Source organism: Scyliorhinus canicula, chromosome 5 (assembly GCF_902713615.1).
Source record: "Scyliorhinus canicula chromosome 5, sScyCan1.1, whole genome shotgun sequence".
NCBI lineage: Eukaryota > Metazoa > Chordata > Chondrichthyes > Carcharhiniformes > Scyliorhinidae > Scyliorhinus > Scyliorhinus canicula.
In genome coordinates this window covers 158,899,657-158,925,010 of record NC_052150.1, presented here as the reverse complement: position 1 = coordinate 158,925,010, position 25,354 = coordinate 158,899,657, and the positions used below count along the sequence as shown (strand labels likewise).

The 25,354-nt window shown below is 43.6% G+C and overlaps 1 protein-coding gene across 6 annotated transcripts in view; it reads left to right on the top strand.

The window, feature by feature from the left end:
* The window catches only part of ankib1a (ankyrin repeat and IBR domain containing 1a), a 111,117-nt gene that overhangs the window by 13,655 nt on the left and 72,108 nt on the right, over positions 1-25,354 (top strand). For all 6 annotated transcript variants that reach the window (XM_038797910.1, XM_038797908.1, XM_038797909.1 and 3 more), the window contains exons 2-5: positions 4,723-4,984; positions 15,714-16,014; positions 19,072-19,254; positions 20,330-20,447. In XM_038797910.1, the coding sequence (XP_038653838.1) occupies positions 4,797-4,984; positions 15,714-16,014; positions 19,072-19,254; positions 20,330-20,447 (790 nt within the window). In that variant the 5' untranslated portion in view covers positions 4,723-4,796. The remainder of the gene's footprint in view (positions 1-4,722; positions 4,985-15,713; positions 16,015-19,071; positions 19,255-20,329; positions 20,448-25,354) is intronic.

The following is a 25,354-nucleotide window of genomic DNA, read 5'->3' as shown; positions in this document are numbered from 1 at the left end:
ATGTTGATAATGGGGGATTCGGGAATGGTAATGCTGTTGATTGGGAGATAGTTCGATTCTGCCTTGTTGGATATTCTCATTCCCTGGCACGTGTATGGTATGAATATTGCATGCCACTTATAAGCCCAAACTTGAATGTTATGCAGGCATTGCTGCATATGCACATGGATTGTATCAGTATCTAAGGAATTGCAAATGCATTGAACATTGTGAAATCATCAGTGAACATCCTCTCACCTGACCTCATACTGGAAGGAAGGTAATTGAAGAAGCGACTGGTGATGGTTGGGCCTTAGACAATACCCTGAGGAACTTCTGGAGTGCTGTTCTAGGTTTGAAATGATTCACCTCCAACAACCACACCCATTTTCCTTTATGTTAGGTGTGACTCCAACCAATGGAGTTTTTCCCCTGGTTCACATTGACTTCAATTTTTCCAGGGCTCCTTGATACCACACTTGATCAAATAGTGCCTTGATGTCAAGGGCAGTCACTTCCATAACTCTGGTTGTTTGTCCACGTTTGGACCAAGACTGCAATGAGTTTAGGATTCACACTGGCAGAACCCAAACTAAGCACCAGTGAGCTGGTTATTGCTGCGTATGTGCTGCTTGATAGCACTGTTTGTGACGCCTTCCATCACTTTGCTAACAATTAAGAGGAGGCTGTGAAGCGCAATAATAGGCTAGATTTGATTTGTCCTGCTTTAGGGATAGGTTGTACCTGGACATTTTCCACATTCAGATAGTTACCTATGCTCTGGTTGTACTAATATTATGATCTATCGTATTATGATCACTTCCCTAAATGCCCCCTGACTGACACTTGGTGCACTTGACTCTCCCCATTTCCAGAAATAGATCCAACAATGCTTTCTTCCTCTTTGGGCCTGAAACACATTGATGAAGAAACTTCTGAGCGCCATTCAGAAACTCTCTTCCAGCCTCACCAACTCTTCTCTTCTCCCCCCTCCTCCCGTGCCAACCTGAATCCCTCACCATTACTAGCCCTGTTTATATTAGGATACCTTGAAGTACTCCATTATCAGTACTCTCGCTTTTCCCCATAAATCTTCCCTTTTTAAATGCAGTTATCTGATTTCGACCCCCGGTGGCCTTTTCCATCTGGGCCTTCCCTTTTTATATACGGAACAGTTTGCTATGTTGTTTTATTTTATTTGGTAAATCAATTTTATAGTTTCTCCTTATTTTCCTCATTTGTTTTTTTTAAACTTCGTCATTATGACACAAAAGGAGTCCATTCAACCCACAAGTCCATGTTGAACTTCTTTCCCAACCTTTTCATATTTCTCTTGATCACTTCTCTTGTCCATTTCACTTAGTGTATGTCTCTTTCTTTAACTTCAATTTTTCTTTTTCCCATATTACAATCTTGGACCAGACCACTACAGTTGCTAGGATACTGGACAGAAACCCCAATATTTAATTCAATTTTGTAAGACTGAGAAAAGGATACTTCACTCCAGGATTTGACTCCATGCACAAATAGGGAGATGGTATATTTAAAAAAAACATTATTATTACTAACACAAGATTAAAATATCTTTAACATCACACAAGATAATAGCTTACAATTACCTGTTAAACAATGCTTAACACTAACATGAAACACTAACTCCAAACTGCTTTCTTTATCTCCACTCAAACATACCCAGCTCTGATCACAATCCACTTTTAAATACAGTTAGGAGACTCCGGAATACTTTCTGTCAACAGATGTCTTGGATAAACCACTTTGAGAAAGCAACATCCTTCAGGAACCAGCTTGCAGATTCTTGCCCGTTTCAACTACTGTTTAAACTGCCAGCCTTGGAAACTGCTCCTATCCTGTTCACAGGCAAATCTTTAATTCACTTTCTTGAGATCAGCAACTTCTGATCTGTTTTATCAGAAACTGCTAGTCTTGTTCGCAGACAGACCTAACCTCACTGTTGTTATGGGCCAGGGTTAGAGAACCCCAAAGTGTATCATGGAGTTCTTGCACATCCCTCAACCGTTTTACTAGTTGAAAGCATTTGCCACTTCCCTTTTTACCCTTTCCGCTTAATACTGCTCCCATTCCAGTTCGGATACTCAGTCTTTTCCATTTGTAGAGCTCCTTCTTGTTCCAGTCCTAGTATCAGTACCCAAGAAAATGAACCCCCATACTAGCCTATTAACCACGTGTTAATTTTCCTGATCTTTCAGTGCCTGTTGGCACATAGCTCAGGCAGTAATTCAGAGATTACCCTTAAGAGCCTGCTTTTTAATTTTATTCCCCGCTCTTAATGCTCCTCAGCAGGATCTCTCTCTCTCTCTCTCTCGCTCTCTTCTCCCCCCCCCCCCCCAACCTTTTTTAAAAAACATTTTATTAAGGCATTTGTAATTTTTTAACAACAATTTCGGAAGCAAACATAACACAGTGAATAACCAACAACCATACCCAGCACCCAGCCAATATGGCTTACATGCACAGTTTGCCAGTCCCCTCCCTCCTCCACTCACTGATCCCGCCTAAGCTATCTTCCCCCGTCCACCCCTTCATATGGTATCTGCTGACAGCTTAAATTTCTCCAAAGAAGTCGATAAACGGCTGCCACCTCCGGGCGAAGCTTGACGTCGATCTTCTCGGGGTGAACTTGATCTTCTCAAGCCTGAGAAACCTGGTCATGCAACTAACCCATACCTCCGATTTTGGGGGCTCCGAGTCCCTCCACTCCAATAAGATACGTCTCCAGTCTCTGGACTCTTGTCTTTAGTACGTAGACATGACATTGGCAAATCCTTGCCAGAATCCTCTAAGCTTTGGACATGCCCAAAACATGTGGATATGATTCGCGTGCCCTCCTGCACACCGCAGCTCAAACTACTCCTCCAAGCACTGAAAGTTGCCATAAATCAGCAGGTCCTTTAACCGCTCAATCCCAGCTCACTGCCACTTCCTAAACCCCCCATCTAGCCCAGCCCGGCACAAACCGGTGGTTGCCACAAATTGGAGTCCATACCGATGGTCCCTCCATTCCCATGTGCTTCAGTCACTGTTCCCACACCCTCAAATTCGCCGCCACCACCGGGCTTGTAGAGTACCGAGCCGGTTTTGAACGGCAGAGGTGCCATTATCAGTGTACCTAAACTTGTGCCCTTACATGATTCCCCCCCCCCCCCAACCAGTGCTACACCCACCCCTCCCCCACCACCCACTTTCTGATCATTGCTATATTTGCCGCCCAATAATAGTTCCTAAAATTCGGTAGGTCCAGAGCCCCCCCACCACACACACACACACACACACCGCCCTCGGCCAAATTCCCCTCGGAGCCTCATAATCTCTCCAATCCTCCCCCCGAGTCAGAAATATACAGGTGTAGGTCCTCCGCGCATAGTGTTCCACCCCAGCCCGCACTATGCCCTGCGAGTCCTTCGCGCTCTCAGTGGCATCGCCAGTGGCTCTATGGCCAAGGAAAACACCAGTGGGGAGAGAGCCATCCCCGGTGCAGCCTAAAATATTCCGAGCTCACTCGGTTCGTTTGCATGCTCGCCACCGGTGGTACCTAGTACAGCAACCGGACCCACTCCACAAAATCCTGCCCAAACCCAAACTGCCCCAGGACCTCCCACAGGTAATCCCACTCCACCCGGTAAAAGGCCTTCTTCGCATCCATGGCGACCACTACCTCCACATCCCTACCCTCCAAGGGCATCATGATCACATTTAAGAGCCTTCTGGCATTGGCCATTAACTGCCTCCCTTTCCCCTTTCCTATATAATTTGATTCATCGTGTCACTGACAGCTAGATTTCACCCCCCTCCTTCCAGGTAACTTTATTTTTCTGACGTGCTACAGCTCCACAATCCCACCCCTAAATCTTTCATTCCATTATCTCTAACCTCTTGTGTTGATCTTCATCCTCCACTGCCACATCTTCAGCTGCTTAATTCCCTAGAATTTTCTCCCTATTCTTTTTAACCTCTCTTCCTTCCTTTTCAATGTGCCCGTTAAAATCCATCTTGCTGATGGAGCTTCTGTTTGCATTTTAATCTTTCTTCCTTTAGTTCACTGCATCTTTTTTCCTTTGAGAAACAGCTCAGGACTTTTTTCTTAATGCTAGGTACTAGAACACAACTTTTAATTGGCCGTAACACAGGTTTTTTTTGTAAGTGTAACTTTTCCTTCAAAAAGAGTCAGTGAAAAATGAATATTTAAAAATGTTTCATGATTGAGGCTTTTGGAGCACGTGTACAGTCCACTAATTATGAGCTACAGGCAGCAAGCTCTAAACCAGGAAATTGGGCTTGACTCATTTTTGCTCAGAAGTAAGTGGCTAACCATCCATTACCTTGGATAACGGTGTGATGGGAAACTGGATTGAGTAACAGAAAGATGCAGGCTTAGAAGTCTCTGGAGTAATCTCTGAAAGTGTTTTGCCACTCTTGAGCTAATATTTTAATTTGCTTCAACTAAATTAGTAAAGGCTATTTTATCAAGTGAAATAGCAGCCTCAGAGTACAGACTTCTATCTTCTACATACTATCTGTGTTATTATGTCTTACTAACTCTACAAACAAGTAACTTGAACTGATTATTGGGAATGAAAGGTACTAGCACTTTAGCACTTAATTGCTAAACTCACTGATTGTTAAATCATTGTGAATTATTTGTATGAGGATGTAAATATTGCCACTCGACAGGTGCATCAGCTTGAAATCTGTTGTTTTCTGTAGGATGTGAAGCATGTTGTTGGAGATCAGCATGCCAAATGGCCGAAGGTGAAAGTGCCAACAATTGTCAATAAAATATGGGGAACACCACAACTAAATTTCGCAAGGCGCTCATAAATGGTGATGAATCCTTGGCTTACCAGTTGTATGAGAGCAATCCTCAGTTCAAAGAGTCTCTGGATCCAAATACCTCTTACGGAGAGCCTTATCAACATAACACTCCCCTTCATTATGCTGCCAGACATGCTATGAGCAAGTTGCTGCGGTGAGTATTCAATCTGAATTCCTTAGTTTGTGTTTAAAGGTTTCAAAAGCTCATGACTTTAATTTGTCACATTTGTAGTTTTGCTCTTGTGTTGTCCCAGTGATCCTAACTAGTTATGTTTTATAGTGGAATTTGTGAAGAGTTTCTGTAAGTTAAGTTGTGCGGCGGAATTTATTGAATTATCTCAATCCAAGGTCTTTGATTTTGAAGGTTAAATATCTGTAACTGGAAAGGATTGTCGGACTCTCCTGCAATAGAGTTGAAGGTAAAACTGATGAAGGGGAAAATTAGATTTAAAAAGTTTTGAAGCAGTGTAGACTTCAGGTGTGAAAATATATGTTCCCGGCTGGGTCACTGTCTGCGGAGTCTGCACGTCCTCCCCGTGTGTGCGTGGGTTTCCTCCGGGTGCTCCGGTTTCCTCCCATAGTCCAAAGATGTGCGGGTTAGGTGGATTGGCCATGCTAAATTGCCCGTAGTGTCCTTAAAAGTAAGGTTGGGGGGGGGGGGGGGGGTTTGGGTTACGGGTATAGGGTGGATACGTGGGGTTGAGTAGGGTGATCATTGCTCGGCACAACACCGAGGGCCAAAGGGCCTGTTCTGTGCTGTACTGTTCTATGTTCTATATGTTTAGGGGCAGCAGGGTAGCATGGTGGTTAGCATAAATGCTTCACAGCTCCAGGGTCCCAGGTTCGATTCCCGGCTGGGTCACTGTCTGTGTGGAGTCTGCACGTCCTCCCCCTGTGTGCGTGGGTTTCCTCCGGGTGCTCCGGTTTCCTCCCACAGTCCAAAGATGTGCAGGTTAGGTGGATTGGCCATGCTAAATTGCCCGTAGTGTAAGGTTAATGGGGGGATTGTTGGGATACGGGTTACGTGGGTTTAAGTAGGGTGATCATTGCTCGGCACAACATCGAGGGCTGAAGGGCCTGTTCTGTGCTGTACTGTTCTATGTTCTATGTTCACGCACGTATGTGGATCCAAGTGCTCAAAACTTTGCACGCGCAATTTTCTTCAAACAGTTAAATTTCACTGGCAGCGACGTCCAACACTTCAGAATAGAGGCCCCATGACCTCCCTCGGTAGCTTCAAGTGCACCCCACAGATCTCTAAACTTTGTCCACAGTTCCGCTTCACTTGGAAAGGTTTGCTCGTGCTTAATTTGAAAATGTCGTTGAACACTTGAATGTGCAATAAACAGCACTTTCACAATAGAAAGAACAGACAGCGTGGCTTTTCTTTTGAACAACTCTAAATAGGCTGAAATGAAAGAACTTCTAACTTGCTTTCTTAGGAGCTGGCATTTTGTCAAATGTATCAAACTTTGTTTTTAAAAAATCAATTGAGAGGCAATTTAGCGTGGCCAATTCACCTACCCTGCACATCCTTGGGTTGTGGGGGTGAGACCCACGCAGACACCGGGAGAATGCGCAAATTCCACATGGACAATGACCCCGAGCTGGGATCGAACCCAGGTCCTTGGTGCCATGAGGCAGTAGTGCTCACTGCTGCGCCTCATTAAATGTAACCCGAAATCTACAGTGAAAAAATTCATGACAAGCAAATGCAATGTGCTGTTCCGCATAAAGTGATACTGGTGTAAGCAGCAAATCAGGACTTACACATATCACAGCAATTAATAAAACAAGCATTTACTATTTGAATTCTATACCATTGTCGTAAAAACCCATTGGGTTCACGAATGTCCTTTAGGGAAGGAAATCTGCCATCCTTACCTGGTCTGACCTACATGTGACTCCAAACCTACAGCTCTGTAGTTGACTCTTGAATGCCCTCAAAGTCGAGCAAGCCACTCAGTTGTCTCAAAACGCTGCTAAGTCAATAAAAAATTTTAAAAACTGGATGGGCCACCCGGCATCGACCTTGGCACTGGAAACTACAACGGGAAAACAAGCTGCGCAAAGTCCGCCATACTAATAGCTGGGGGTTTGTGCCAGAATTGGGAAGGAGTCTCTCAGACTCATCAAGCAGTGGCTTGGTAGCACCACCACAGACCGTGCTGACTGAGTCCTAAAGGACATAGGTGCTAGACAGCAGGAGGTTGAGGGAACAAACAATAGGAAAAAAACATACTAGACCACATCCTCACCAATCTGCCTGCCGCAGGTGCATCTGTCCATGATAGATTAATTTCGAACACATCGAGCAACTTTAGATTGGGCATTCATGAGGCGCTGTGATCTGTCAGCAGCAGCAAAATTTGACTCTACACAATCTGTCACCTCATGGCTCAGCATATCCCTCACTCTACCATTGCCACCCAGCCTGGAGAGCAGCCTTGTTTCAATGAAGAGTGCAGGAGGGCATGCCAGGAGCAGCACCAGGCATACTTGAAACAACAATACAGGATAGCTTGCATGCCAAACAGCATAATCCAGCAAGGCGGGAAAGTGGAGTTGAGAATTATATCAGATCAATCATGATCTCATGGAATGGAGGAGCAGACTCAGTGGGCCGAATAGCCTCCCTCTGCTCCTACATCTTATGGTCAAGTGTTAGGCAGAGCTACACCATTTCACAGCCAACAGATGAGACCTAGGATCTGCAGTCCTCCACATCCATCATGAATAGTACTGCACAATTGAACAAGTCACTGGAAGAGGAGGCTCCACAAATATCCTTATTCTCTATGATAGAGGAGCCCAACACATCAGTGCAAAAGATGAGGCTGAAGCATTCATAACCATTTTCAGTGGGAAATGCCGAGTGGATGATCCAACTCGGCCGTCGGCCAATTCTATTCGCTCTACCTGATAATAAGAAATGGCTGTACGCATTGGATACTGCAACGGTTATGGGCCTTAACAAAATTCCTGAAGTAGTCCTGAAGACTTGTGCACCAAAACCTGCCACGTCCCTAGCCAAGCTGTTCCAGCACAATGACAACACTGTCCGGTGGCCTTGACATCGAACATTATGAAGGTTAGTCATGAGACACATCAACTCCATGCTCCCAGAATGCTTTTTTTTTAATAAACAATTTTATTGAGGTAGTTTTTGGCTTTATAAACAGTTACAGACATCATCAGAAAGAAAGCAAAAAAAAGGCAAAAATGTGCAAACATCCATGTACTTTCAATACTTCAATCATAACATATTGCACAAGCCCGCTCCTCTCCCACCGGTACTACCCGCCATATTTTCCCTCCTACTCGACTCTACTCTAACCCCCCCCCCCCCCCCCCCCCCCAACCCCCTGCTGACGCTCACTCTCCCGCAAAGAAGTCAATAAATGATTGCCACCTCCGGGCGAACCCCTGCACAGATCCCCTCAAGGCGAACTTAATTTTCTCCATACCCAGGAAACTCAACATGTCCGCAAGCCACCACTCCGTCTTCGGGGGCTTTGAGTCCCTCCACGCCAATAGTATTCGTCGCCGGGCTATCAGGGAAGCAAAGGCCAAAACATCGGCCTCTTTCTCCCCCTGGACCCCCGGGTCCTCCGAAACCCCAAAAATTGCCACCCCTGGACTCATCACCACCCTTGTTTTTAGTACCCGGGACATGACCCCCGCAAATCCTTCCCAGTACCCCCTCAGCTTAGGGCATGCCCAAAACATGTGCACGTGGTTCGCTGGTCCTCCCGCGCACCTAGCGCATTTGGCCTCTATCCCGAAGAATTTGCTCATCCGAGCCACCGTCATATGGGCCCGGTGAACGACCTTAAATTGAATCAGCCCGAGCCTAGCACATGTCGCGGTCGAATTTACCCTACTCAGGGCCTCTGCCCACAGCCCATCCTCCATTTCCCTGCCTAGCTCCTCCTCCCATTTAAGTTTCAGTTCCTCTGTCTGGGACCCTTCCTCCCTCATGAGCACCTTATATATACCCGAGACTCTACCCTCCCCTTCTTCCCTCCTAGAGACTATTCTGTCGAGGATCCCCATTGGAGGGAGGCGTGGGAAAGATGGGACCTGTCTACGAACAAAGTCCCGCAACTGTAGGTATCTAAAATCATTTCCCCTTACCAACCCAAATTTCTCCTCCAAGCTCCTCAGACTCGCAAAGCTCCCTTCCAGGAACATATCACCCACCCTTCCCGCCCCCGCCCGCCGCCATACTCGGAACCCCCCATCCATACTCCCGGGGGCAAACCGATGGTTGTCGCAGATTGGCGCCCAGACAGACATCTCCCCCACATGCCTCCTCCACTGGCCCCATATCCGCAGGGTCGCCACCACTCCCGGGCTGGTGGTGTACTTGGCCGGCGGCAGCGGTAGAGGAGCCGTGACCAGGGCTGCCAAGCTGGAGCCCCTGCACGAAGCCGCCTCCACCCGCTCCCAAATAGACCCCGTACCCACCATCCACTTCCTTATCAGCGATGTTGGCCGCCCAGTAATAATTGATCAGACTCGGCAAAGCCAGCCCTCCCTCGCTGCGGTTCCTCTCCAACATCGCCTTCTTCACCCGCGGGGATTTTCCCGCCCAGACAAAGCTCATGATCAGCAGACAAAGCTCATGATCAGCTCCCAGAATGCTTTGATCCACAGCAATTCGCATACTTCCCCAACTGGTCCATAGCAGATGGTATCTCCCTGGCCCTACACACATCCCTGGAGCGTCTCGACAACAATGATTCATTGACTACAGCTCTGCCTTTAACACCATAATCCCAGCCAAGCTCACATCCAAACTACAAAACCTAGGACTTGGCTTCTCCCTCTGCAACTGGATCCTCGACTTCCTGATCCATAACCTCAATCAGTACGGCTAAACAACAACACCTTCTCCAGAATAGCCCGTAACACATGTTACAAGACTGCGTACTTAGACCCCTACTATACCCCCTATACACACATGACTGTTCGGCAAAATTCAGCTCCAACTCTATCTGCAAGTTTGCTGATGACATGACTGTCGTAGGTCGGATCTTGAGCAATGATAAGTCAGAGTACAGGAGGGAGATAGAGAATCGAGTGGCATGGTGCAACGACAACAATCTCTACCTCAATGTCAGCAAAACTAAAGGGCTGGTCATTGACTTCTGGGAGCGAAGTGTCGTAAACACCCCTATCTACATCAACGGTGCCGAGGTTGAGATGGTTGACTACTTCAAGTTCCTATGTGTCCACATCACCAACAATCTGTCCTGGTCCGCCCACGTTGCGCTACAACAAAGTAAACACAACAATGCCTATACTTACTCAGGAAACTGGAAATTCGGCATGACAACATTAATTCTTACCAATTTTTACAGAGGCACCATAGAAAGCATTCTATTTGGCTGCATCACAGATTGGTATGGCAGCTGCTCGGCCCAAGACTGTAAGAAGCAATAGAGTCGCGAACAAGCCTAGTCCATCACACAACCCTGCTTCCCATCTAGTGACTCTGACTATATCTTCCACTGTCTCGAAAGCGGGCAGCGGATCCCTCCCATCCGGGGTAGTCTCTCTTTCATCAGGCAGAAGATACAAAAGTCTGAGAACACACTAACACTTTCAAAAACAGCTTCTTCCCCGCTGCTAACAGACTCCTGTATGGCTGTCTTATGGACAGAACTGATCTCTCAGCGCATCTTTTATACTACTTTGCACTACACTCCGTATGCTTCTATGTATGTGTATTTACATTGTGTATATTGTATGTCATATGTTTTTCATGTATGGTAGCAATCGAAAACAAGCTGGACAAGCTTAACGCTCAGAGGGAGGTAAGAGACTCATGTGTGCTCTTGTTTCACGGAGACATGACTCACCCTGCCTCACCAGACTGTGCCATACAACCTGAAGGCTTCTCAATACGCCAAATGGACCACACAATGTCATCGGGCAAAGCAAAGGGTAGAGGGGTTTGCCTCCTCATCAACTACTCCTGATGCTCGGAAGTGGGGACTCCGGCGACCTACTGCTCCCTGGACCTGGAATACCTGACTGTGACGTGGTCAACATCTCTCTCGCTCTCTCGCCCTCTCCCTCTCTCTCTCTCTCTCTCTCTCTCGAAGTAATGCACATCACCAACAATTTGACCTGGTCCAACCACTACTACGCTATGACCAAGAAAGCAGAACACGTCTCTACTTTCTCAGGAAACTAAGGAAATTCGGCTTGTCCATATTGACTCTTACCAACTTTTACAGATAATCTTTATTGTCACAAGTAGGCTTACGTTAGCACTGCAATGAAGTTACTGTGAAAAGCCCCTAGTTGCCGCATTCTGGCGCCTGTTCGGGTACACTGAGGCGGAATTCAGAATATCCAATTCACCTAACAGCACGTCTTTCGGGACTTGTGGGAGGAAATCGGAGGAAACAATGACCCAAACGGGAATTGAACCTGGCACCCTGGAGCTGTGAAGCAACAGTGCTACCCACTAGAAAGCATCCTATTTGGCTGCATCACAGCCTGGTATGGCAACTGCTCGGCCCAAGACCGTAAGAGACTACAGAGACTCTTGAATGACTTTCTTATGGATTGATTTGATCTCTTCACACATTGAGAGCACTACTGCCTCACTGCCCCAGGGCCCAGGATCAATTTGGATCAATTCGGCCTCGGGTCACTGTCTGTGTTGAGTTTGCACTTTCTCCCAGTTTCTGTCTAGGGTTCTTCCGGGTGCTCCAATTTCCTCCCACAGTCCAAAGATATGCAGGTTAGGTGGATTAGCCGCGCTAAAATTGCCCTTAATGTCCAAAAATGTTAGGTGGGATTACGGGGATAGGATGGAGGCATGGGCTTAAGTGGAGTGCTCTTTCAAGGGTCAGTGTAGACTCGATGGGTCGAATGGCCTCCTTCTGCATTGTAGATTCTATGATTCTATCTTCTCTACTGAGTAGTACTGCACTCCGTATGTTCACCCGTTGCCTGTGCCTCTGTATTTATTGTGTATTTATGTATTTCCTATGTTTTTCTTTAGTGTATGGAATGATCTGTCTGGACTATACGCAGAACAATACTTTTCAATCTACCTCGGAACATTTAACAATAAAAACAAATCCACATCTAAATGTGTGAGGCATGGTCACTTGATGACTCAGCTGATTATGCAATCAGTAGATGAACCTCACAGACCAAAAATAACTTGTGCAGCTATTTTTATTAAATGTTCACTTTTTATTTTAGTCCAATGGATGAAATAATTAGATGATGTGTGTATTTATTTATTTGGTAACTACAACTATTTTAAATAAGCAGGTATATTAAAAGTCACTCAGCCTACTACTAATTTTCATTGAAAAGTATTATTCCCTTTCCATCAACATGTGGCTTATAACAAAATTGGTTCCTGGAAACCACGTCGTAAGTCTAAACATTGTTCCTATGGGAAAATCGGATCCAATTTGCAATGTTACAAATGGGGGATTGATCCCCGAGCCCTATTTTCATTGAAAAGTATTATTACCTTTCCATCAACATGTGGCCATGCCACCATGAACAGAGGTATAGAATCACCCTTTATTTGTTGTTTTGTAGTTTTAAAGAGTAAGCCAGTTGACAATGAGCGTTAAGTAAACTCAAACTTGGTAATCTGATTCACCAACTTCCACTCAGTTAGTTTTAAATGAATGTCCCGCCTTCTCAACCTGGCCTGACGTGTGGTGACACTCGGGTTAAATCACCACCAGTCAGCTCTCCTCCTCAAAGGGGAAAGCAGCCTATTGTCATTTGAGACGTTGGCAACTTTACCTTGTTACGTTAAAGTTTGTGAGATCTTCTGTATCTGAGAAGCAGTTTGTCCTTCCGGATGTTTTGAAAGGTGGACCATAAAGGAGCATAACAGTTGTTAAAGACCAACTGTTCGCTTGTGTGGCATCATAAAATCTATAAATGTCGTATGTGCCATTCATCGTAACTCTGACATCGTAAAGTCAAGGAGTGCTTGTAATATTTTTAAATCTTTAAAGTGAACAGCATAAATCAGAATAGTCATTTCACCGTTAAAACATCCTTTAAAACATCCTTTAAGTAGAGTGTTTCTTTTGGAGGAAACCTGATCCTTTTCCGATTTTACGGATCCATCATTCCTAAAATAAATACTGCAGAGTCTGGAATGTATAGTGAATATCAGTGTAATTGAAAATTCAGGTTGATAAGTTCCCTTTGTTTTTTTTTAATGGTTTTGCTCTTTGCTCGTATTCAAGAGGGGACACATTTGATTGTTCCTGGGTAAATCCATGATACATGGAAAGATCTCATCAATTAATCTGATACAGGGCTCTTTTTTCAAATCTTGCTTGCATGATCTCTCATTTTCCCTTCCCTCTTGTCACCCTTTCCCCTGACTCTTACTTATTACCTCTTTGGATGGGGAGAAAAAAACGGTCTTTTGAAAAGGGGAAGTATTTGGTTCCTGTTTGCCACAACAGGTATTAAGAATTTTGTAATGCCACTTAAAAGTTTTAAAACTTGGGAATAAAAACAGCATTTATTCATGTTTAGAAGCTTAATTTAGTCATTACATTATTCTTTAGTTGTTATTTCTATGATTTGCATTAGTTCAATAACTCCAATCTCTGTGATTACTTGTACTTCAACCAGAACTCCTGCCAGCCTGTTGTTTCAGTGAGGAGCAGCTGGTGACCTGACCTCATTGGTGTTTTGAATGTGACTCTTGGTGGCAGCTGTCCAATCAACAGAAAAAAAATAACTTTGGAGTTGATGTTGAGCGAGTATGAGAATTGCTGTTTTTAAAAGTTTGTGCTGTCAGTTTTTGAATTATTTTTGCCTCATCAAGATCAGAGATATCAGTGCTGTTCGGGAATAGAACAGTTATTCCATCAAAGGTTGAGCAATGCCCAGGTAGTCTTGATTTTTTTTTTCATTTGAGTTGGCGTCACTGCCAGGGCCAGCATTCAATCACATTGGGTGACATGGAGTCACATGTAGGCCAGACCAAGTAAGGACGGCAGATTTTCTTCACTGGTGAATCAGATGGATTTTACGACAATTGACAATGGTTGAATGATCAACATTAGACTTTTAGTTGTATATTTTTATTGAATTCGAATTTCACCATCTGCCGTGGTGGGATTCAAACCCGGGTCCCCAGAGCATTACCCTGGGTCTCTGAATTATTAATCCAGCGACAGTACCACTGCATTACTGCCTCCCCTTGTACTGGCAATGTACAAAACCTATTTTACTGTGCCTCAACCTGAGCAGGGTATCATGCATTGCATACCATTTTTAGGCTGATGTTCAACCACCTCTATTTTACCTTGGTAAGACTACAAATTTATTACCAGTTGGTGCTTAATTAACCTGAAATTTGTGCTGTGACCTCAAGCTAACCATGAACTGTATTGAGTCTACTTTTAAACAAAAATTGTACCATTAAAATAAATTTAATTTAAATTAATTCCATCAAGCAGGTTGGTGAATGAACCACAATTTTCTTTTTGCCACTCCCTTGCAGTGATGAGTGGAAAGCTGACATAATTAAGCTGGATAATGAATGAAACTATAGTTGAAAAATACTTTTGTTTAGATACTTCCACCAGTGGTAAGAAAATGCATTTGATATGATTTTCTTTTTTAGTACTTACGTTGCCCAATGTTTATTAACTGTTATTTTTTTTTCAATTGAAGCAAATGAACAAAAATATCTTTTCAAATCTATTTAATGTGAAGTAACGTACATTTTGGCCCAGATTTCACAGTAGCAATAAAAACAAAGCTATAAGTGTTCACAGTCTTTGCACCTCTAAGTGATAGCAATTTTTGCAGTCTGCACAGAAGCAGTTAAACATGGAAATGCAGAAGTTGCTGGATTTCCCAGAGGTAACAGTGTGTGCCCTTCTGCAATCAAGTGTAAATCACTGAACTGTCTAGAACGTGCCTTCTACGTTATTAGTCTCACTGTGAAAACATTTGGAAAAATGTTGCACCTTCTTCACAGATGTAACTGAGTTTTTAAAAGGCGTATTAAGTTCACAATTACTGCTGGATAACCCTGAAAAACTAATTTTGCATTTATGAACTGTCAAGCTACTTCATTGTGATAAAGTATTCTGTTGTTAAATTTTGCTCATGATATTTCAGCTTCTATCTTTAGTCCCATGTGCAGGTCCAAACCGTTTATCTTGCGCTCTAAAACTTTTATCAGAAATTAAGAATGATCACTCGGTGCATTTTGCTTACTGGTTTGCTGTTAGTGATAGTCAATGTGATTGGCTGCTTTGCCTGCTTAATGACATCACTATTGCTGGACACCTGACGATCCCTTTGACTTGGTGCCAGATTCAAACTAACGTGAAAGAGGAAACCCACGCCACCGAGGTTGCTAGATATTTGAGGCCTGTTTTCTTCAAGGCCAGCACTCAATGTAGTCACTTCACTGCTGGCTACATAATTCAGGCCTTTGTTTACTTATTAATTGTAACTTGTTTAACAAGTTTGATACCATTGTAATGTGTATTTACCAACTAAAATTATTATGCTCACTCCAACATGGGAGTCCCTTTTTATTTACATTGTGAGTTGTTGCACCTCTTTACCGAAGGATCAAATATCGCAGTTGAGAAGGAATATAACAATTGGAGATTATTTTGATGCCTTAATAAGATAAAAATGATTCTTTCCCAAGCTAATTGGCACAAAATTTGCTGTCCCTGTGCTACAGTATTGATAGTATTGATCATAGCTACGTGCTTTTACACTTTACAGCAGACAAGTGAGTTTGACCAAAGCTATTGATTTTAGACTGGATAACATAAATTGTTGTGTGCAGACAATGATTTACTTGGTTTTAAAGTCAGTTCTCTTCTGCCAAACAGAATATTCCTTTATAATAAAGATGGGAACCCAAACAAGCGGAATGTACATAATGAGACTGCTTTGCATTTACTGTGTATGGGACCGCATATCATGCTACCTGAAGCAGCCCTGCAGCCCCGCCTTGCACGACCCAATGAAGATGATGGAAAGCGAGCTGAATGTCTTCAATTGATCCTTAAGTGGAAGGGTGCAAGGCTGGATCAAGGAGAGTTTGAGAAGGCTGAAAACAATGCCACTGATAACAAAAAGTTCACACCTTTGCACTATGCTGCTGCCTCAGGGATGAAAACATGTGTTGAGGTAATTGCCTCCTGGTTGCTATGTGGTTTAGATGATTTCTAGTTTGGATACCAATCATAATTATATGTACTATGTAAAGCAAATGATTATATGGCTGGCCTTGGCAAGGGTCCAGAGGAGGTTCAGAAGAATGATCCTTAAATGAAGAGCTTGTTGTATGAGGAACGGTTGAGGACTCTGGGTCTTTTCTCGTTGGAGTTTAGAAGGATGGGGGGTATCTTACTGAAACTTTAAGGATACTGCGAGGCCTGGATAGAGTGGACGTGGAGAGGATGTTTCCACTTGTAGGAAAAACTAGCAGCAGAGGACACAATCTCAGACTAAATGGACGATCCTTTAAAACCGAGATAAGGGCAGCACGGTAGCATGGTGGTTAGCATAAATGCTTCACAGCTCCAGGGTCCCAGGTTCAATTCCCGGCTGGGTCACTGTCTGTGTGGAGTCTGCACGTCCTCCCCGTGTGTGCGTGGGTTTCCTCCGGGTGCTCCGGTTTCCTCCCACAGTCCAAAGATGTGCGGGTTAGGTGGATTGGCCATGCTAAATTGCCCGTAGTGTCCTAAAAAAAGTAAGGTTAAAAGGGGGGGGGGGGGGGTTTGTTGGGTTACGGGTATAGGGTGGATATGTTGGTTTGAGTAGGGTGATCATTGCTCGGCACAACATCGAGGGCCGAAGGGCCTGTTCTGTGCTGTACTGTTCTATGTTCTAGGGGGACTGGATAAATACTTTAACTACAAGAACAATCAGGAACTGGGTATTTTATGGCAAGTAATATTCTGCCTGATGTCCCCAAAGCCTGATAGGCACCTCATCTATCCACTAACTTAAATTCATCCTTCCCTGCCCCTTTTTTCCCCATGACTGCAATGTCCATCATTTACCAGATGAGCTACATTTATTCGCCAAGGCTTCTTCGGCAGCAACTTCCAAACCTGCACCCTCTACCATTAACAAAAATTAGGGCAGCAAGTGCATGAGAATGGCTGTACCTACATCCTCCCCTCCAAGTCGTGCACATTCCTCTGCATCCTCCCCTCCAAGTCGTGCACATCCCTCTGCATCCTCCCCTCCAGGTCGTGCACATTCCTAACTTGAAAGTATTTCGCCATTCTCTTTGTCACACCTGGATCAATATCCTGGAATTCACGTCATGCCAGCACTGTAGGTATACCTACCCCACATGGACTATTGCAGTTCCAGAAGGCAGCTCACCACCACCTTATCGAGGGCAATTAAGGATAGACAATGAATGCTGGTCATGCCAGTAATGTCCAGCTCCCATGAATGAATAAAAGAATGCCACAAATCCAGTAGAAGCTGATGAACGTAATATAGCTTAGTACAAGTTCTTTGTAATTGTTAAGAAATAGCAATTGAATAATGTAAAAATGTATATGTTTTATAAATGATATTTGCTTTTTTTTTGCTTAGCATTCTCCTACCCCATTGAAGTCTTTTTTTTCCTGTTGTTCTGATGCTCTTGTCTTGCTCATTTTCCCCACTCTTTCTCTCTTCCTTTTCCTTTTTCATTTGCATCACATGACTGGTGAAATCTGATTTCAAAAGAACAACACACATTCCAAAACCTAGCCAGTGAGACTAAAACAAATGGGAATGTGGTTTGTTGGTAATAATATAGACAACCAACTGTATGCAAGATGTTATAGAGATGTATTGGTATATTATTTTACCTCACTCAACATCATCAGTATAATGTAAATCTTAAATCTTTTTTTTTAATAAACAATTTTATTGAGGTAGTTTTTGGCTTTGTAAACAGTTATAAACATCAACAGAAAGAAAGCAAAAACGTCAAAAATGTGCAAACATCCACGTACATTCAATACTTCAATCGTAACATACTGCACAAGCCCGCTCCTCTCTCCCACCGGTACTACTCGCCATTTTATCCCTCCTACTCTACTCCACTCTACACCCCCCCCCCCCCCCCCACCTTTTGCTGACGCTCACTCTCCCGCAAAGAAGTCAATAAATGGTTGCCACCTCCAGGCGAACCCCTGTACAGATCCCCTCAAGGCGAACTTAATTTTTTCCATACCCAGGAAACTTGACATGTCCGCAAGCCACAACTCAGTCTTCGGGGGCTTTGAGTCCCTCCACGCCAATAGTATTCGTCGCCGGGCTACCAGGGAAGCAAAGGCCAAAACATCGGCCTCTTTCTCCCCCTGGACTCCCGGGTCTTCCGAAACCCCAAATATTGCCACCCCTGGACCCATCACCACCCTTGTTTTTAGCACCCGGGACATGACGCCCGCAAATCCCTCCCAGTACACCCTAAGCTTAGGGCATGCCCAAAACATGTGAAGGTGGTTCGCTGGTCCTCCCGCGCACCTAGCGCATTTGTCCTCTATCCCAAAGAATTTGCTCATCCGAGCCACCGTCATGTGGGCCCGGTGAACGACCTTAAATTGAATCAGCCCGAGCCTGGCACATGTCGCGCTCGAATTTACCCTACTCAGGGCCTCTGTCCACAGCCCGTCCTCCATTTCCCCGCGTAGCTCCTCCTCCCATTTAAGTTTCAGTTCATCCGTCTGGGACCCTTCCTCCCTCATGAGCACCTTTATAAATATCAGAGACTCTACCCTCCCCTTATTCCCCCCTAGAGACTATTCTGTCTTGGATCCCCATTGGCGGGAGGCGTGGGAAAGATGGGACCTGTCTACGAACAAAGTCCCGCAACTGTAGGTACCTAAAATAATTTCCCCTTATCAGCCCAAATTTCTCCTCCAAGCTCCTCAAACTTGCAAAGCTCCCTTCCAGGAACATATCGCGCACCCCCGCCCGCCACCATGCTCGAAACCCCCCCATCCATACTCCCGGGGGCAAACCGATGGTTGCCGCAGATTGGCGCCCAAACCGACACCCCCGTCTAGTATAATGTAAATCTTAGTGACGATAGGCAGTGGCTTTGTCCATTAGTCCAACTGTTTTATTGTGACCCACTTAAAGTATGACTAACTCTCATTTGCATGGTCTGGATTTACTAACCATATTAAAACTGAGACAAAAACTTTGCCTTTTCTTTTTCCTTGATTTCAGCTTTTAGTTAAGTATGATGCAGACCTGTTTGCAGAAAACGAAAACCGAGATACTCCCTGCGACTGTGCGGAGAAACAACATCACAAGGATCTTGCTCTCAATCTTGAGTCACGAATGGTATTTTCGCGAGATCCAGAAGCTGAAGAAGTGGAAGCAGAGTATGCGGCTTTGGACAGAAAAGAGGTACAATTTTCAGAAGTTGTTTTTATAACTGTTTTGACATTTGTAGCTGTGGAAAAGCTCCATATAATTGTGATCTCAAGATATATATTCAATAATGCTGAGATCAATGGAGTTTAACCAGCAACAGCAAATTGACACTAAACCAAACATGGAAATGTTTACGGCATGACAAAAAACTTGGTTGAAGAGTGGGTTTTAATGGGTGGAGGATTTGAAAAGGAAATTGAAGTGGAGAATGGAAGGATTCAGGAAAGGAATTCAAGTGTAAAGACTAAGTGGCTGAAATTGACTAATCTTGAGAGAAAAGGGGTGTGAATGGACTAAAGGTCGTGTAAATAGAATCTTTTCTGAGTGCTAGAATCAGAAGAGGTTGCAGAGGTGGGGAGGAGGCAAGGCCATTAAAGGACACATTTTAAATTTGAGCTGTTTGGATGAGGGCGTGTGGGGGTGCATGGAGACCAGAAGCCAATATAGATTTGTGTGGCTAATGTGTTGTGTTGACGTGGTTGCAAAACAGGGTGGTTGGCAGTTTAGTGAGAAAGGGATAATGGATGAGATGAGCTTGGAGATGGTGTTAGAATGATGTGAGAGATGCTAGAGAGGGATTTTTTTAAAAATACATTTTTACGGGATGTGGGCTTCGCTGTGCCAGCATTTGTTGCCCGTCCTTAAATGCCCTGGAGAAGGTGCTGGTGAGCTGCTGCCTTGAACCACGGCAATCCATATGGTGTAGGTACACCCACAGTGCTGTTAGGGAGGGTATTAACCCCAGCAACAGTGAAGGAACGGCGATCTATTTTCAAGTCAGGATGGTGAGTGACTTTGAGGAGAACTGGTCAATATGGAGCTATTGCCTTACTTTAGCATTTTAAATTGTTAATTTTGGGGTTATTATGAATTGTTTATCATAATGCTTTCAGCATTTGGAAAGAAACAGGAGTTTTATGTAAGTGACCTACATGTTTGTAATGAATTTTGTGACTATAGATTTTGTAAATGTGATTGGCAGTTTCATTGTCAATATACAAGTTTTTATCCAATTAATATCTTTTTGGTATTTTCTTCCATTCTGAAGCCATATGAGGGCCTAAGGCCGCAGGACCTGAGGAGGCTCAAGGATATGCTGATAGTGGAAACTGCAGACATGCTTCAAGCCCCGCTTTTTACTGCAGAGGCACTGCTCCGAGCCCACGGTAATGTTTTTACTTGTTGAGGCTGGGGGTCCTAGATGAAATATACAGCTGTCATTTTCATTTGTTATGCATTTTAAAATCCACTGTCCAAACCCAAATTTCGATGTTTAATGATTGGTTGCTAATTATTATATGCCAATAGATGTGTGTCTACATTAATTTTTTTTTTTTAATTTAGATTACCTAATTATTTTTTCCAATTAAGGGGCAATTTAGCATGGCCAATCCACCTACTCTGCACATTTTTGGGTTGTGGGGGCGAAACCCACGCAGACACGGGGAGAATGTGCAAACTCCACACAGACAGTGACCCAGAGCCGGGATCGAACCTGGGACCTCAGCGCCGTGAGGCGGTTGTGCTAACCACTAGGCCACCGTGCTGCCTGTCTACATTAATTTAAGCAATTTGTTTCAAGGAGCTGTCGAGAAGAATTCTTGGAACCATATTTGTTTAGCTTGCAAAGGAAATAATAATTGAATTTAAAATAATAAAAAACACAAGCTGGAAATGTACAGCATGTATATCGACATGTGAGAATGTACAATAGTGGGATGGAGACTTGGTCTGATTTGAATCCTAGCTCTTAACCTATAGATTGCAATACAAAATCATGAGCTCAATGGAAGTGTTAAAGAGTCTGATTCTCTGAATTGATATCAATAGGAATGGTCATTAACCCACAGTCGTATGATTACTATGTCATTTCAGCTGCTCTGTAAAAAGGTGCTTCACTCTTTCAAGCCAGTTTACTCTGACATTACAATCCCCACCATTTAAAGAGGGCATATTTGTACAAACATGATTTGCTGGCTATACATACTGGCCTGTATAATCTTACCATTCGGATCCTGGAGGTAGCCGACAATGCAGTGTGAGACGAGCATGCAGTAGCTGCAAAAAATTATTTTGTACCTTGGACCAGAGTTCTTGCTTCCAGTAGCTAAAATTGTTATGCCAGCTATTTACAGTCAATTACAGCTTCTTAGAAGTGTTCGCTGTTGGCCACGCATTATACTAGATATGAAAGTGGCCATGGCCTCAATTATTTTTAGTCCCTTCCGGGTTATTACCAGAAACATTTCAGGGGTCTTTAGCTGGCTGCATATAAATGATGGATGGATGGGTTATTTGTCAGGGATGGCAGTTTGTACTTTTTCCCTGGGACAACAATCAAAATGCACGTGCACTTGGCTTTATGTTTCTGGCTTCTTCCCCACAGGTGCAGCATGCCATTGATACAAAAATTGCAACCTGATGTGTGAGCGGTGTTCTGCTGATCTGTAACTACAAGCTATGATGCTTATAGCTCGACACTAAAGTTGCTATGATGCTTTCATGCAATGTCGTTCAACATTCCTGCCCTGTTCATGCTTGGAAGTACTCTTTCACGATTGTTGCCAGGTGCCAATGGATACCCCTCTCCATCCCTGACTAACAACAACCTTGAGGAACTCCACCAATTAACTCCAAAAGCACTTTGTGACAGCCACATAATAACCAGGTGTGTCATCAAGCAATTAATTGGCATCCTCAAGATGCATTTTGGGTGCCTGGCCAGATCTGAAGAAGCCCTCCAGGACTCGTCAGTGAAGGTCTCCAGGATAATCATTATGTGTTGCATTCTGCGCAGCATTGGGCCGCAGAAGTAGAAGTGCTGGGGGAATAAACCACTCGGTGTTCATCACCTGAAGATCCAATGGACATGAAAATAAGGCACTAAATGCCACAGCCACTCAGAATGCTGCTCGAGATGCCAGATTCCCTAATAACTTTAAGACACAGTTAGCCATTCATACTAGACCAAAGTCCAGTGCTTTTCCCCAACCCCCAATTGACACAAAGCTGTCTTGTAATTTACCATTCATTCATTCGACATCCACCAACTGGTTGCCATCAATCATCCCTTCACATTCATCAATAAGCAACTAAACAGGCAAGTTGATACCCAGAACAGAAGAATGGACAACATGTCAAAGAGCTGAAAATTAATTTAATGTAATTTGATTTGTTTTAAACTTAACATTTTCTCAAACACCCTTGATGAACTACAAAACTTTACTAAAACTTTGCATACCTCTCCTGCATGGTACAACCCCGAAGTCTTAAAAAGACGTAGAGACAAGCTGCTCAAGTTCCTGCTCCGACTACTGTATTGCAGTGCTCTTGGCCAACAACCTCTGTGTGTTGGAGCCCATAAGATCTACAGAAAAGACTGCTCTATTGCAAATGCACTGGGGCAGACTTGGCTTTCAAGGGAGGAGGCAGAATGTTGTGTGCTGGTTGAAAAGGAGTGTAACAAGTGGATTGGATTGGATTTTTTTTATTGTCACGTTTAACAAGGTACAGTGAAAAGTGTTTTTCTGCGAGCAGCTCAACAGATCATTAAATGCATGAAAAGAAAAGGAAATAAAAGAAAATACTTAATAGGGCAACACAAGATACACAACGTAACTACAAAACACTGGCATCGGGTGAAGCATACAGGGGTGTAATGATACAGGGGTGTAGGGGCCAGTCCATAAGAGGGTCGATTAGGAGTCTGGTAACAGCGGGGAAGGCGCTGTTTTTGAGTCCGTCCGTGCATGTTCTCAGATTTTTATATCTCCTGCCCGATGGAAGAAGTGAGATATTAAATTGGGTTTCCGGTTCTCGTGTCCCCATTTCACCATCCTTTTCCTAGGCCACGAGCACATCACTTCCAACTCTTCATAGGAGAGCAACATGGTGTGAATCAGTGATGTGTTGTAAGGCTCTGGCCAGAGTATATGTTATCTGATTTTTTGCGAGAAAACAAGGAATAGAAAGTTATAGGGATAGATGAAATGGGTGAATAAGATCAGGGTGCGATGAGACCAGACCAATGTGAACAGAAAGTCGAGCTGAATGGCCTGTTGCGCTCTCACCTGATTTGTATTATTTAACAGTGAAGATTATTTCCTATCTTCTACCATAAAACAGTCATTCTTTCCTAGAATTGGACAAATAATTACAGTATTTTTTAATTTGCAGTTGTAGGTGGATTGGCCATGCTAAATTGGTTGATTAATGGAATAGGGCGGGGTGTGAGCTTGGATGAAGCACTCTTTTAGAGGGTTAGTGCAGACTCGATGGGCCAAATGGCCTCCTACTGCACTGTAGGATTCTATGTTTTTATAGTCTATAATATTTGAATTTTAAAAATCTTGGTGATGTATTGAACCGCTTCAGCCCCCCCCCCCCCCCCCCCCCCCCCCCCCCCCCCCCCGGACATTAGATGACGGTTGTTTATCGTGACAGATTTTGTTTCTTCAGAGGGAGAAAATATTGTGGTATCAAATAAAGGAAAAGAGCAAACCTAGAAACCATGATATGTAGCCTTGTATAAAAAACAAAAAAGCTGTGCATAATAATTTATTGCAATATTCAACGGGTCTGGCAGCACCTATGGAGATAGAATGTTATCATTTCAAGTCAATCTTTACTCTGAACTGGAAAGAGTGAGTGATGTGACATGTTTTAAGGAAGTGCACAGGCAGGGAAAGGTGGACAAGGAGGAGAGAACAAATGGCAAGATCTGTGATATGGTGGAAAGTAAAAATGGTAATAGAACAGCAAAACTTGGGTCTGAAGGAGCTACAAATGATACATTTACCAGTAACTTGGCTGAAGAAAAAGGGAGCAGTGATTATAATCTGGTCATGGTATAAGGGGTAACATATTAGTATGGATAGAGGATTGGTTAGCTAACTGGAAACGGAGCGTGGGATAAATGAGTCATTTTGTGGTTGGCAAGCTGTAACTAGAGAGAGTGCCAAAGGAATCAGTCCTGTATCTTCAACTACTTACAATCTATCAATGACTTGTTTCAGGAATCAATGGTATGATCCTTAAATTTGCTGATGACACAAATATAAGTAGAAAAGTAAGATATAAAGAGGACGTAAGGAGGCTACAAAGGCATGTAAGTGGGCAAAGATCTGGCAAATGAAGTATATTGTGGAAAAATGTGGAAAATTGTCCATTTTGGAAGGATTTTTTTTTAAAAGCATATCTAAACGGTGAAAGATTGCAGCGCTCTGAGATTCCGAAGGATCTAGGTGTCCTAATGCATGAATTGTACACAACAGGCTGGTAAACCTATATACAGCAAGTAATTAGGAAGGTTCATAGAAAGTTATGTTTATTGCAAGGGGAATTGAATATAAAATTAAAGAGGTTATACTTCAGTTATGCCGAACATTGGTGAGACCATATTTGAAGTACTGTGTACAGTATTGGTATCCTTTCAGGAAGATATAAATGCACTGGAAGTCTTTCAGAGAAGGTTTACTAGGCTATAAAGAACAAAAAAAAGTACAGCACAGGAACAGGCCCATCGGCCCTCCAAGCCTGCACAGACCATGCTGCCCGTCTAAACTAAAATCTTATATACTTCTGGGGTCCGTATCCTTCTATTCATGTATTTGTCAAGATGCCCCTTAATACCGGGAATAGTGAGTTGTCTTCTGCGGAAAGGTTGGACAGGCTAGACTTGTATCCACTGCAGCTTAGATGAGTAGAGGCGACTTGATTGAAACATACGAGGTCCTGAGGGATCCTGACAGGCTGCACGTGGGAGAATCTAGAACCTAGGGGACACTGTTTAAAAATAAGAAGTTGCCTATTTAAGACTGAGATGAGGGGAAAAAATAATCTGAGGGGAGTAAGTGATTAGGAAGGTTAATAGAATGCTATTGTTTATTACAATGGAATGGAATGGAATATAAAAGTCAGGAAGTTTTGCTGTAGTTGTACAGTGTATTGGTGAGACTACATCTGGAGTACTCTGTAAAGTTTTGGTCTCCTTACTTGAGAAATAATATAATTGCGTTAAAAGCAATTCAGAGAAGGTTCACTCAACTGATTTCTGGGATGAAGGGGTTATCTT